Raw genomic sequence first — 15,259 nt, 5'->3', positions numbered from 1 at the left:
ACTGAAAGCAAACAAAATTTAGTATCCACTTCTACAATGGCCACCACCCAGGAAACAACTGCAACTTTGGAAAATGCTCAGACTCAGAGTACAGAGACCAGCAAACAGTCTCCAACAAGTACCCACATGGACATAGGCACATCAATTCCTCCATCTTCCTCAAGTGGATACTCCCAAACAGAGACACATTTTGAGGCAACATCCACTCCAGCTGGAACATCTCCACCATCTACATTCAACAAGATCCTCCCAACAGCATCAAAGTTGATCACTATGTCAACTTCATCAGCCTCAACTCTGGCAACCACAGGAGACACAACATCAGTGACAACTGGGAGTCTTCTTCCAACAAGAGCAAGGACAATGAAAGAAAGCTCAACGGCAACTTCTGTAGGGACCTCCACTCAGGAAACATCAGCAACTTCAGAAAACCCTCAGATTCAGAGTACAGAGACCAGCAGACAATCCCCAACAGGTACCCACATGGATGTGAGCACATCAGGCCCTCAATCTTCCTCAAGTGGACACACCAGGACAAAGACACACTCTGAGGCAACATCCTCTCCAGCTGGAACATCTCCATCATCTTTGACATTCAGTAAGGCAAACGAAATAGCACCAGAGTTGGTCACTATGTCAACTTCATCAGCCTCAACTCTGGCAACCACAAGAAACACAATATCACTGACAACTGGGAGTCTTCCTCAAAACACTGAAAGCAAACAAAATTTAGTATCCACTTCTACAATGTCTTCCACTCAGGAAACAACTGCAACTTTGGAAAATGCTCAGACTCAGAGTACAGAGACCAGCAAACAGTCTCCAACAAGTACCCACATGGACATAGGCACATCAATTCCTCCATCTTCCTCAAGTGGATACTCCCGAACAGAGACACACTTTGAGGCAACATCCTCTCCTTCTGGAACATCTCCATCATCTACACTCCACAAGATCTTCCCAACAACATCAAAGTTGATCACAATGTCAACTTCTTCAGCCTCAACTCTGGCAACCACAGGAGACACAACATCAGTGACAACTAGGAGTCTTCTTCCAACAAGAGCAAGGACAATGAAAGAAAGCTCAACGGCAACTTCTGTAGGGACCTCCACTCAGGAAACATCAGCAACTTCAGAAAACCCTCAGATTCAGAGTACAAAGACCAGCAGACACTCTCCAAGTACCCACATGGACGAGACCACATCAAGTCCTCAATCTTCATCAAGTGGACACACCGGGACAGAGACACACTCTGAGGCAACATCCACTCCAGCTGGAACATCTCCATCATCTTTGACATTCAGTAAGGCAAATGAAATAGCACCAGAGTTGGTCACTATGTCAACTTCATCAGCCTCAACTCTGGCAACCACAAGAAACACAATATCACTGACAACTGGGAGTCTTCCTCAAAACACTGAAAGCAAACAAAATTTAGTATCCACTTCTACAATGTCTTCCACTCAGGAAACAACAGCAACTTCAGAAAACGCTCTGACTCAGAGTATAGAGACCAGCAGACAATCCCCAACAAGTACCCACATGGAGGTGACCACATCAGGCCCTTCATCTTCAGCAAGTGGATACTCCCAAACAGAGACACACTTTGAGGCAACATCCACTCCAGCTGGAACATCTCCACCATCTACATTCAACAAGATCCTCCCAACAGCATCAAAGTTGATCACTATGTCAACTTCATCAGCCTCAACTCTGGCAACCACAGGAGACACAACATCAGTGACAACTGGGAGTCTTCTTCCAACAAGAGCAAAGACAATGAAAGAAAGCTCAACGGCAACTTCTGTAGGGACCTCCACTCAGGAAACATCAGCAACTTCAGAAAACCCTCAGATTCAGAGTACAAAGACCAGCAGACAATCCCCAACAAGTACCCACATGGATGTGAGCACATCAGGCCCTCCATCTTCCTCAAGTGGACACACCGGGACAAAGACACACTCTGAGGCAACATCCTCTCCAGCTGGAACATCTCCATCATCTTTGACATTCAGTAAGGCAAACGAAATAGCACCAGAGTTGGTCACTATGTCAACTTCATCAGCCTCAACTCTGGCAACCACAAGAAACACAATATCACTGACAACTGGGAGTCTTCCTCAAAACACTGAAAGCAAACAAAATTTAGTATCCACTTCTACAATGGCCACCACCCAGGAAACAACTGCAACTTTGGAAAATGCTCAGACTCAGAGTACAGAGACCAGCAAACAGTCTCCAACAAGTACCCACATGGACATAGGCACATCAAGCCCTCCATCTTCATCAAGTGGATACTCCCAAACAGAGACAAACTCTGAGGCAACATCCTCTCCAGCTGGAACATCTCCACCATCTACATTCAACAAGATCCTCCCAACAGCATCAAAGTTGATCACTATGTCATCTTCTTCAGCCTCAACTCTGGCAACCACAGGAGACACAACATCAGTGACAACTGGGAGTCTTCTTCCAACAAGAGCAAGAACAATGAAAGAAAGCTCAACAGCAACTTCTGTAGGGACCTCCACTCAGGAAACATCAGCAACTTCAGAAAACCCTCAGATTCAGAGTACAAAGACCAGCAGACACACTCCAAGTACCCATATGGACGTGACCACATCAAGCCCTCAATCTTCATCAAGTGGACACACTGGGACAAAGACACACTCTGAGGCAACATCCACTCCAGCTGGAACATCTCCATCATCTTTGACATTCAGTAAGGCAAATGAAATAGCACCAGAGTTGGTCACTATGTCAACTTCATCAGCCTCAACTCTGGCAACCACAAGAAACACAATATCACTGACAACTGGGAGTCTTCCTCAAAACACTGAAAGCAAACAAAATTTAGTATCCACTTCTACAATGTCTTCCACTCAGGAAACAACAGCAACTTCAGAAAACGCTCTGACTCAGAGTATAGAGACCAGCAGACAATCCCCAACAAGTACCCACATGGAGGTGACCACATCAGGCCCTTCATCTTCAGCAAGTGGACACAACTGGTCAGAGACACACTTTGAGGCAACATCATCTACCACATTCCATAGTGCAAACGAAATAACATCTGATTTAGTCATAATGTCAACTTCTTCATCTTCAACCCAGGCAACCACAAGAGGCTCAACATCTCTGGCATCTGGGAGTCTTTTTCTAACCAGTGCTATAACAATGAAAGAAAGCTCAACGGTAACTTCTATAGGGACCTCCACCCAGGAAGCAACTGCAACTTTAGAAAATGCTCAGACTCAGAGTACGGAGACCAGAAAACAGTCTCCAACAAGTACCCACATGGACATAGGCACATCAATTCCTCCATCTTCATCAAGTGGATACTCCCAAACAGAGATACACTTTGAGGCAACATCCACTCCAGCTGGAACATCTCCATCATCTACATTCAACAAGATCCTCCCAACAGCATCAGAATTGGTCACTATGTCAACTTCATCAGCCTCAACTCTGGCAACCACAGGAGACACAACATCAGTGACAACTGGGAGTCTTCTTCCAACAAGAGCAAGGACAATGAAAGAAAGCTCAATGACAAGTTCTATAGGCACTTCCACTCAGGAAACGTCAGCAACTTCAGAAAACCCTCAGACTCAGATTATGGAGACTAGCAGTCAGTCTCCCACCAATCTCCCCGTTAATACTACCACATCATTCCCTACACCTTCTCCAAGTGGACACACTTATACAGAAACAGTCTCTCACACAACATCCGGTATCAGAGATACTGCCACATCTCTTTCCGCATTTAGCAATATAACATATGATGTGTTCTTAAGGAACACCTCCTCACATTCGACTCTGGCAACCACAAGAGACATGTCATCATCTACTTCTGGGAATGTTCCAGTAGAGTCATTAGCATTCTCCACTACCGCTGATAGGAAAGAAAACTCAATAGTGTACTCTACCCCATCATCTAGTCAGGATACCTCATGGAGCTCTTCCTTGACACTCTCTGTGCCAGGTGAGTCAACTGTCTCTTTCCCTTCCAGCGTCAGGAGCATCCACCAAGCGATATTAGGAATGGTCACCAGGCCAACCTTTACAGATCATACTCCACAAAACACAGCAGATGCCTTACTCAATGTATCTACAAGCCGTATTCCTGGGACAATAGTACTATCATTGCCAACTACATCAGCAGGACCAACAACAGCAACTTCTAGGACTCTTGTGCAGGAGACATCAGAGTTTTCTCAGAATTCCCAGTCTTTGAATGTGGAGGTTACCAAAGCATTGCACACCAATGCCTCCACTGAGGTGACCACATCAACTCCTGCGGCATTTCCGAGTGGGCACACTTTGACACCGATCATTTCTCAGAAAACAGCTCTTTCAACTGAAAGAACCACTGTACCTCCTTCTACTGTCAGAAACACATCCCCAACAACAACAAAGATGCTCAAAGTGCCAACATCCACTGATTCCACTGTAGCAAATATAGGGAACACAGCACCACCTATGACTGCAAGCATGCCTGCATTCACTTCTAAAGTGTCACCACCACCCCTTTCAATTACTTCTTCAACTTTCAAAATATCAACAAGTGCTACCACCAACAAGAGTCAAACCTCAGAAACCCCAGGACAGTCTCATGACAGCAGCCTGGTCTCTACAAGTATGTCTCAGAAAGCATTCATTCCAGAGAAAATGACAATGTTAACTTCCCCAGTCTCTACTGATAGCAACACAACTCCATTTCCAAAAGAACTGTTGTCCTTGCCAACAGGAGTTACACGTATCCTTGGCACAGTAAGTGCAACTCCTTCAACAGCTGGTGCTATAGTTTGGGTGACACCTGAAGTCTCAACAACAGGGGAACTAAAAGAGTCAAACACACAGCCAGATGTGAGCACCTCTACTCAAAAAACCATAGTAGCACTTTCCCAGACACAATGGCCACAAATTTCAGGGACTGCTGGTGAGAATGAAGTCAGGACTCCAAGCTCTGATATGACTTGGGACATGGAAATGGTGACATCCCCATCTCCTTCATTTGCAACAGACAGACATACATCCCAAGAAACACCTACAGCATGGTCAAAAACTGAGTTATCATGGTTTACCAGTGCATCTGCACAGGAATATCTACCTAGCTCCCAGACAGATCAAGCCAAACAATCCACAAGAGAATTCCAAATGATGACTTCAGTATTTCCCATGACAGAAAAAGTCCATGTAGTAACAACTACACCTTCTTCATCCCTGCCAAACAGACATTCACCTGCAGAAAGCATGTCTCCAGAAGCATACACCACAGGTGAAGTTGTAACCTATGACCCAGTATCTTCCAAGGACAGTCACACAAACACAGAAGCAAGGGTATCATCAACCAGCCCTGACACCACCTTGAGGACCTCAGAACAAGCATCATTTAGAACAAGCACCAGTCCCCACACCATGTCTGTAATCTCCACAACAGGGAGCCTTAAAGAACAGGTGACACTGCCCTCTACATATACCTCACCTGACTCAGCCCCAGCCATTTCCCAAACCCACCAGACCCAAAGCACTGAAACCAGCAGAAAAGTAGACACCAACACTCTCACTTCCTTGGTCTCAGACTTCACCTCAGCAGGCACAGCTGCCACATCCTCCCCAATGGCAGGAAGCACAGCACCAGGAAATGCTGTTGTGGAAGCATCCACTTCAGGTAAGATCACCAGCTTCTCAACAACTCCCTCCAGTGACAACAACACCACTCCATCAACTACTCAGCTGCTGTTGACTGCAGCCAGTCATGGCATGGCCTCTGGGATCACAGGAATGAGCTCTGTTGCAGGATCCAGCACTTCTCTTCCCACCATCTCTCATGGCTCAACCGACTGGACAACCTCTTCCAACACCTCTCCTCAAGAAAATCCAACTGGTTCCCAGATGGCTCACACTCAAAGAACAGGAACCACTGGAGGATCAGAAGTTAGCATCTTGGTATCCCACGTCACTGATGCCTTCTCAACAGTCACAACAACACCTCCCACACCCTCAGCCAGCAGGCACACATCTTCACACACTGAGGCTCACACTGCAGCACCTTCAGGCAGCAGCACAATCTCTATCTCAACATCAGTCAACTATAGCCATGAGACCCCAACATCAATGCCAACTTGGTCTTCAGGGACAACAGCAGGACCATCTGTGGTAGATCCCGCCATCCTGAGTGATGCAGCCTCTAGTTCTCCTCCCTCCATTTTGACCACAAGCAAAGAAGCTCAGACAACAGTTCCTAGGTCAGTGTTCCATGAGAACACAACCGCGGTGGGCACTCCATCTGTGCATGCCCACGTCTCCTTCACACAAGCCACACAAGTCCCTACCTCCTCAGTGGGCATCCCTGGTACACCCCCCAGTGATCATCCTGCGGCTATTACAACAACAGCATCTACTACCACTCCCAGGAAAATATCACACTCCATGAACTCTACACACAGCCCTAGGAATCCTGGCAGCTCCATAGTTACTGAAGCAGACAAGTCTACCTCCCACCCAGTAATCAATGCCTCCATTCACATGCCTACCTCTACAGTGTCTCTACCCATTGATGCTGAACTGTGGTCTAGCCCTGTCACCAGCCAGGTGACCCCAGGAGATGTCTCAGCCATGGCTACAAGGAACACGGCCTTTGATGTTTCTACACCAGCAGGCCTAGCGGGACAGTCATCATCACGTTCTACCACTCATGCTGCTGAGAAACTGTTTTTGAATTCCCAGACAGTTCACACTCACGCCACAGAGACCACACAAAAATACCAAAGCATGAATTCAGGCCCCTATGTGGCTGGTTCAGTAAACGTAGTAACAACTACAGCTTCCTCATCAACATCAAGTAAATATTCACCCGAAGAAAGTGATTCTGAAGAGGAACCTCCCAAGGACAGTGACAACCCAGTATCCTCTGAGGACAGTCACACAAACACAGAAGCAAGGGTATCATCAATCAGCCCTGACATCACCTTGAGGACCTCACGAGGTAGGTTACCTTTTAGAACAAGCACCAGTCTCCACACCATGTCTGTAATCTCCACAACAGGGAGCCTTAAAGAACAGGTGACACTGCCCTCTACATATACCTCACCCGACTCAGCCCCAGCCATTTCCCAAACCCACCAGACCTCTCCTCAAGAAAATCCAACTGGTTCCCAGATGGCTCACACTCAAAGAACAGGAACCACTGGAGGATCAGAAGTTAGCATCTTGGTATCCCACGTCACTGATGCCTTCTCAACAGTCACAACAACACCTCCCACACCCTCAGCCAGCAGGCACACATCTTCACACACTGAGGCTCACACTGCAGCACCTTCAGGCAGCAGCACAATCTCTATCTCAACATCAGTCAACTATAGCCATGAGACCCCAACATCAATGCCAACTTGGTCTTCAGGGACAACAGCAGGACCATCTGTGGTAGATCCCGCCATCCTGAGTGATGCAGCCTCTAGTTCTCCTCCCTCCATTTTGACCACAAGCAAAGAAGCTCAGACAACAGTTCCTAGGTCAGTGTTCCATGAGAACACAACCGCGGTGGGCACTCCATCTGTGCATGCCCACGTCTCCTTCACACAAGCCACACAAGTCCCTACCTCCTCAGTGGGCATCCCTGGTACACCCCCCAGTGATCATCCTGCGGCTATTACAACAACAGCATCTACTACCACTCCCAGGAAAATATCACACTCCATGAACTCTACACACAGCCCTAGGAATCCTGGCAGCTCCATAGTTACTGAAGCAGACAAGTCTACCTCCCACCCAGTAATCAATGCCTCCATTCACATGCCTACCTCTACAGTGTCTCTACCCATTGATGCTGAACTGTGGTCTAGCCCTGTCACCAGCCAGGTGACCCCAGGAGATGTTTCAGCCATGGCTACAAGGAACACGGCCTTTGATGTTTCTACACCAGCAGGCCTAGCGGGACAGTCATCATCACGTTCTACCACTCATGCTGCTGAGAAACTGTTTTTGAATTCCCAGACAGTTCACACTCACGCCACAGAGACCACACAAAAATACCAAAGCATGAATTCAGGCCCCTATGTGGCTGGTTCAGTAAACGTAGTAACAACTACAGCTTCCTCATCAACATCAAGTAAATATTCACCCGAAGAAAGTGATTCTGAAGAGGAACCTCCCAAGGACAGTGACAACCCAGTATCCTCTGAGGACAGTCACACAAACACAGAAGCAAGGGTATCATCAATCAGCCCTGACACCACCTTGAGGACCTCACGAGGTAGGTTACCTTTTAGAACAAGCACCAGTCTCCACACCATGTCTGTAATCTCCACAACAGGGAGCCTTAAAGAACAGGTGACACTGCCCTCTACATATACCTCACCTGACTCAGCCCCAGCCATTTCCCAAACCCACCAGACCCAAAGCACTGAAACCAGCAGAAAAGTAGACACCAACACTCTCACTTCCTTGGTCTCAGACATCACCTCAGCAGGCACAGCTGCCACATCCTCCCCAATGGCAGGAAGCACAGCACCAGGAAATGCTGTTGTGGAAGCATCCACTTCAGGTAAGATCACCAGCTTCTCAACAACTCCCTCCAGTGACAACAACACCACTCCATCAACTACTCAGCTGCTGTTGACTGCAGCCAGTCATGGCATGGCCTCTGGGATCACAGGAATGAGCTCTGTTGCAGGATCCAGCACTTCTCTTCCCACCATCTCTCATGGCTCAACCGACTGGACAACCTCTTCCAACACCTCTCCTCAAGAAAATCCAACTGGTTCCCAGATGGCTCACACTCAAAGAACAGGAACCACTGGAGGATCAGAAGTTAGCATCTTGGTATCCCACGTCACTGATGCCTTCTCAACAGTCACAACAACACCTCCCACACCCTCAGCCAGCAGGCACACATCTTTACACACTGAGGCTCACACTGCAGCACCTTCAGGCAGCAGCACAATCTCTATCTCAACATCAGTCAACTATAGCCATGAGACCCCAACATCAATGCCAACTTGGTCTTCAGGGACAACAGCAGGACCATCTGTGGTAGATCCCGCCATCCTGAGTGATGCAGCCTCTAGTTCTCCTCCCTCCATTTTGACCACAAGCAAAGAAGCTCAGACAACAGTTCCTAGGTCAGTGTTCCATGAGAACACAACCGCGGTGGGCACTCCATCTGTGCATGCCCACGTCTCCTTCACACAAGCCACACAAGTCCCTACCTCCTCAGTGGGCATCCCTGGTACACCCCCCAGTGATCATCCTGCGGCTATTACAACAACAGCATCTACTACCACCCCCAGGCAACAAATCCCAAGCAATTGAGTCCTACAGCATTTTATATTCTACACTGACATTATCATTTCCACCTTCAGTCAAGACCATGCCTGATTCATCCACAGCATCTCGCTCTCCTGCTCGCCAGTCTTTCAGAGACTGCTGTTCCTCAATGTCTACTCCCTTTAGTAGCTCTGTTACAACTCAGACCATACCTTGTTTTCAGTCTTCTCCTAGTAATTTTTAATTGTCCCAAACAGTTCCTGTTCTTCCTGTTACTGTAAACCCCTCCTCTCCATTCCCAGGTCATACCATACCCTTGCCAGCTGACAGCACTTCCTCCTCATCCACAGCTTCTTCAGGCTCCACAACGAATTCCAAAGCACCAAGTTGGTGGGGACTCCAATGTCTTCTAATGGTCCATTGGCTCAATTCACCCTAGAGGAAGTACTAGATAATGTGGATAAACCAGCATTTTAGGGTAGGGCCAAGATCAAACCAACCAGCAGAAGGAGTGAGCAGCAGGTGTGGTGGGTCACCATAACTTTGGCCACAGTGGAAAACTTCTCATGTGAGCAGTGGTTTGGGTATGACAGAAGGCAGGCCAAGAAGGCTTCTAGCTGTCTTTTTCAGCTCCAGTTCTCTGTGAATCCCTTCGACTCTGCTATGCTCTGACTATAACACTCATTCCTGTCTTCTCTTCCTCCATATCCAGGAATCGTCACAACCTTACTGTGGACAAATGATGGGAGAAGCAGAACACTGTCACCGTCCCCAGCAACCTCCCTGACTCGTACAACCTCCACACCCACTACATCCACTGTTCAGCAGGGGAAAAGTGAGTGATGTTGTGGAGGTGGGTCCTCTCCACCCTGCCACCAACCCAGATGTAGATGTTATAGTTGTAGTAGTTGAATGGCAGCTACCATTGAAGACCCAGTCGTCCAGGTATCTCCACAGCCTCATCTGGATCATGGCAAGTGCATCTGCTCCATGTATTCCTACAGAGAGGTGATACAACCAAAATCTGGTTTGCTCACAGTTTCTGCTTTGTCAAGTCAAAAGGGCCTTACAGAGAACAGTAAGGCAGCACAAGAGTGAAGTGCTAGCTTTGTGCATGGCACTAGGATGGGAGCTAATGACAGAGAAATGACCAAGATGCCATTTAGCAGGAGACAGATCTGCCCTGGTAAGTGCTGTTAAAGGAATTAGCCCAGAGTATCAAGTACCCTCCATCAACAGTTCCTATGGCACATGGGCATGGCTTCCAGGGGGATGAGAGGCTTCCTGGCGAGAGTGGGAGCAACAGGAAGAGGAGCATCCTGAATGGATAGGAGAGGTTTGAGCAGCTGTAACCAAGATACGGGGGTGAGCACCTTCCCAGGGTTGCATAGATTTCCAAAGCACTGGGGATTGCTGAAAGCAAGGAAAGGAGTGATAAGAGGTGAGTTGGGTGTGTGTGTGTGTGTGTGTGTGTGAGAGAGAGAGAGAGAGAGAGAGAGAGAGAGAGGCAAGGAGAACAACAAAGAGACCACTGCAGGATTCCCAGCAAGGGCAACCGAGGGCACCAAGCAATGGCTGGCACCCCTACAGAAGGGAGGAGACCCTTCTGGGAAATATTTAGGACCAGGCTCCTCAACCTAAGAAGGCTTATCTGGAGAAATCCCAACTCAAGAAGCAGCTCTGTCGTTGGTGAAAAGACAGCCTTTGCATGACTAATGCTCACTGCACAGGAGTCTGGCCTTTGGACGTTAAAGGAGTCATGGCTGCCATGACAGAGGTGGTGCAGGCTGTTGACAGGAATCAATTTCCTCTCTCAGTGGGTCAGGCTGGGACTAGGTGCGGTGTGGTAAACACGAAGGAAAGTGAGGGGTAGAGTGCTTGAAGGTTCGCAGCCCACTCTCCCCGCCTGCAAAAAGAGCGAGCAGGGATGAGGCAAGTATCCCTCTGAGCCTGGCTTGAGGTCAAGGCACACGAGAACTCTCCTACCCTTCCCTCCCTGCTCCAGGCATCCCTCTCCTTACTTACGGCCCAATCGTTGGAGACACTCAGTTCGTCAGGAGAACTGTGGACTTCACCTCGCACCTCTTCAAGCTTCACATTGGCTTCCCTCTGGGCTCCTCTCTGAGAGATTTCCTTTACGTGAGTTCCCCTGCTGCGCCCAAGATCCTGGGTCCGTGATGCACAGCAGGGGATCATGAACAGGGGGCAGGGCGAAAGGCAGCCGTGTACGTCAGTGCGTGCATGCGTGCGTGCGTGCCTACGTAAGAAGGCACATGCACGCAAATTCCCAGTCAGGGCTCCCGCTGAAGTGGACGGGGAGTGAGGCATGGCCTTAGCCCGGGAGACAACCCTGAGCTCAGGCAGTTCCCTGTGGCTTTCAGAAGACCTGGCTCCCAATCGAAGGCGACCCTGCAGAATCTGGCTGGTTCCTGCAGTTGCCATTTTCTGTAATGACTTCCTGGTTCTCTGCCGCATGTCCCCCTGTGTGGAGCTGGAATGGCAGGGACCATGAGACACTATGAGAGACACTATGAGAGGGTAGCACAGCGTTGAAGGAGGAGTCTCATGTGCCCCCAGCCTCAGGACAAGGCTGAGGGGTACCGACAGGGCGTCTCCCACTGAGGCAAGATAAACACAAACCCTGTTGCCTTAGGATAGGAGACCAGTTGTTGGGAGAGGGTACTTGTGTGAAATCACTGTGTGCAGGGCTTCCACAGACAGCAAGGGAGGGATGAGGCGCCCTCCCGGGGGCTGTTGACAGCTCGAACCATCTGCCCTAAACTGTCCTTGGACATCCTATTTCTGAGGAGCTGACCTGAGGCAGGCACTGTCCCCTGCCTGCACACAACCCTCCCTGATGGTAACCCTGCAACTGTGTGCTCAGTTCACAGACAATGGCCAGATCATTTTCCCGGACTCAGACAACCAGATCTTCTCCTATCCCAATCCGCCTAGCCGAGGCTTCACAGCCTGGGATACCATGGCTGTGGTGGCTCCCTTCTGGGATGATGCTGACTTCTCCAGCCACCGGGGAACCATATTTTATCAGGTGGGACCCAGCCCGGGAGACAAATGGCCACAGAGAGGGTATTGCTAGGGCTCCTTCTACCCACCCTTGGACTGACAGGGGCAAGTGATGGGGTGGCTTAGATAAGGGAGTGGGGAAGTAAGCTCATCTGGAGCACTCAGGTTCAAGAATGTTTCCTGCCAACTGCGAGGAGACCTGCAAGTGCCAGAGGTGAGGGCTGGAATTCAGTGTGAGTTTAGAATAGGGCTGCGGGGAGGGGTGTGGGGAGCTTGTCTTCATCAAGCGGGAGTCCTCCTGAGCTCCTGGTGTGTGTTAAGAATTCCAACAGGTGCGAGCATAGGATGAAAGCTACTGCAGCAAATGAGTCCAGTAGCCCTGCCATGCAGAGATTGCTGCAGAGGCTCCAAAGAGGAGGAGATATGTGTTGGTCCCCCCAAAGCCACTAAACATGGGGAAGTAAAATTGGGGACGAGTAGCTATACTCTCTGAGCTGGTTGGAGCTAAGGGTTGTGAGTTCAGTTATAGGAGACTTGGATTTCTGGGCCAGGACCTTCCATCCCACACACCCAGGCTTCTGTGCAGTCCACATTGGCATTGATCTCAGGGTCAGAAAAGCTCATTGCAAAAATCCAGGGCTGGGATAGAGAAGGATCAGGAAGTAGGAGGTCTCAGGTGAGTAGGATCCCCAAGCAGAGAAAGTGTGTGTGGGGGGTGGGAGGTGGCAGGGGAGTCTCTCAAGAAACGTCATGTCTGCTGATTTTTTTTTTATTCCTATCTCCCCTCCTTTTGCAGGAATATGAGACATTCTATGACCAATATAACCCACTAGTCAGGCAGGTGGAGTCTTGGATTAGAAGGTTCACAAACTCCTGGAGCTACAAAGCCAAGTGGACCTTAAAGATCACCTGGGTCGATGCCCCTGCCTATCCTGCCCAGTGGACCTCTGGGGTGAGTGGACCTCTGGGGTTTGTGGACCCAGGGCAGCTCCCTGTGAGCCATCTCCTTCCAGTCATCCTGGAATCCTAGGCAGGAGCTTCTCTCTGACTCAGGGAAGCAGCCCCGACTCTAGCAGCCCCAGCCACGCCCTCCATAGCTGGGCACTCATTGTGAGCTGGGCCTGCCCTGGGCCTTTACACAGGGAAGTAGAATTAAAAGGTATGTTGATTTTGTTGCAAAAGAAAAAAAAGTTGAAATCCATGCCTATGAAAAAAGTGTGTATTATTAAAAAAAGCATGCATGGATTTAAAAAATCCTTGACACCAAAGTAAATATACCTTTTAATTCCATTTGTCTACATTTTTTTAAGTTCCCTGAACTTGCATGATCTCAAAACTACCCCCCAAAAACCAGATATTGTGAGATTGGAACTGGGAATGGCATTTTGTGTGTCAGACTGTTGGCAGTTACACGTGGCTCAACCCCATGTGCTTATTTACATTCAGGATGAGGAAGACAATTGTTAGAGAAAGAAGCAACTTGTTTAAGGTCACCTAGCCATGAAGTGAGGTCTTCAGTTAACCCACTGATTCATTCACTCAGTGAAGTCAGTAGCTACTTTACAAAGGCCTGTGTCTTTAGAAAACCAACCCTCCCCCAAACCCCTGCCTGGTTGCAGCTCTCCACATTGTTCAGGCGCAGAAAATAAGTGCTCAGTGTCCTTAAATATTCCTTTGGAAGTTAATTAAGTCTCCCCCAGTGCTCTGATATCCGGTTTAATATCCCAGGATTATGTAGCTTTGCTCATAAACCATCTTCTAACTATACTCTAACCCATACTCCTTTATCTCCCCTCCCAGCTAACAAGTCTCAGCAGGCCAATCTTTCAAGGTTAAGTGCTTGATTCTCATCAAAAAGCTGCCCTAACCAATCCTGCATTTGCCAACATTTTGAGCCCATGTCATTGCCCTGATGTGTGTGTGTCAGGGCAAGGATGGGGGAATTAGGGAGGAGACCTCATCTCTCACATGGAATTCCTTCTGTTTGCCTCCCACCAACAACAGACGAGCACCTACCAGGCCGTTCTCTCCACCGATGGGAGCAGGTCCTATGCCCTGTTTCTTTACCAGAGTGGTGGGATGCAATGGGATGTGGCCCAGCGCCCAGGCAACTCGGTCCTCATGGGCTTCTCCAGGTAAGATGGGAGTGATTGGCTGTGCTGAGCTGGTGACCCAGAGGGTGCAGAGCGGGGTTTGCTCTACCAACATTCTCATGTCTAGGACAAGGCAAGGCTCCTCCTTGCTGATGCTTCGGACACATGCTGACTCCAATTCTGGTGGAGCCTCATACCCGACTTTTTCCAATTCAAAAATTTCCACCTGTCCTTTCACTGTCTTCCCAGAGATTTGATTTTCCTGATTTCCACTGACATTGGCTAGCCTGTCTTGATTTCTCAAGTATTGGAATAGTAACAAACGATAGTAACAGTAGACACCATTTACTACCCTACTCTACAGATAAGCGAGTTGGACTACAAATGATCAGTCACTTGCCTAAGGTCATAGAGGAAGTGGCAAAGCAAGGATTTGGACTGAGACATAGGAGGCTGGAGTCTGCCTTTCTGACCTGGGAATTCTTCACCTAGTCAGAGCACGTGACAGGAGGCAGGAACTGTGGATGGTTGAATGGGGATTCTTGTACATGAGGCATCTTAGTGTCTGACTTAATGGTTCAGCAGACATGCTGGTGTGTGACAGTTGTGATGGTCACATGTCATTTGCTGTTGGTAATTGGTACACATTGTTTCTGCTTGTCCTGGCAGACATGCAGGTTATCATTCCAATTATAGTGCTTTTACTTGTTTCTGGATGTGCCAGATGAAAAAGAAAGGAGTGGAATTACCCAATCAGCTGGAAATTTTACACCAACATGAGCATGCCCAAGGGAGGCATAATGCATGTTGGGTGCCATCTAGCCTGTGTCAGACAGGAGACCAGGAACCTCTGCTCTGTGGACCCAAGC

The 15,259-nt window shown here is 48.7% G+C and overlaps 1 protein-coding gene across 1 annotated transcript in view; it reads left to right on the top strand.

Annotated features, from left to right (window-relative positions):
- Window positions 1–559: 559 nt before the first annotated feature.
- LOC121171083 (mucin-4-like) overlaps window positions 560–15,259 on the top strand; it is a 29,200-nt gene continuing 14,500 nt past the window's right edge. The window contains exons 1-13 of the mRNA XM_041002567.1: window positions 560–829; window positions 1,471–1,537; window positions 1,631–1,894; window positions 2,342–2,616; window positions 3,118–3,292; window positions 3,386–3,587; window positions 6,736–6,994; window positions 7,817–8,260; window positions 9,986–10,108; window positions 11,279–11,412; window positions 12,158–12,322; window positions 13,094–13,249; window positions 14,302–14,432. Of these exons, the coding sequence (XP_040858501.1) occupies window positions 634–829; window positions 1,471–1,537; window positions 1,631–1,894; window positions 2,342–2,616; window positions 3,118–3,292; window positions 3,386–3,587; window positions 6,736–6,994; window positions 7,817–8,260; window positions 9,986–10,108; window positions 11,279–11,412; window positions 12,158–12,322; window positions 13,094–13,249; window positions 14,302–14,432 (2,591 nt within the window). The 5' untranslated portion in view covers window positions 560–633. The remainder of the gene's footprint in view (window positions 830–1,470; window positions 1,538–1,630; window positions 1,895–2,341; window positions 2,617–3,117; window positions 3,293–3,385; window positions 3,588–6,735; window positions 6,995–7,816; window positions 8,261–9,985; window positions 10,109–11,278; window positions 11,413–12,157; window positions 12,323–13,093; window positions 13,250–14,301; window positions 14,433–15,259) is intronic.

The sequence above is a fragment of the Ochotona curzoniae genome, unplaced genomic scaffold (genome assembly GCF_017591425.1).
Source record: "Ochotona curzoniae isolate NIBS_2020 unplaced genomic scaffold, NIBS_Ocur_1.0 scaffold_2587, whole genome shotgun sequence".
NCBI lineage: Eukaryota > Metazoa > Chordata > Mammalia > Lagomorpha > Ochotonidae > Ochotona > Ochotona curzoniae.
Note: the sequence above shows the minus strand (reverse complement) of the source record. Positions and strands in the feature narration are given on the sequence as shown.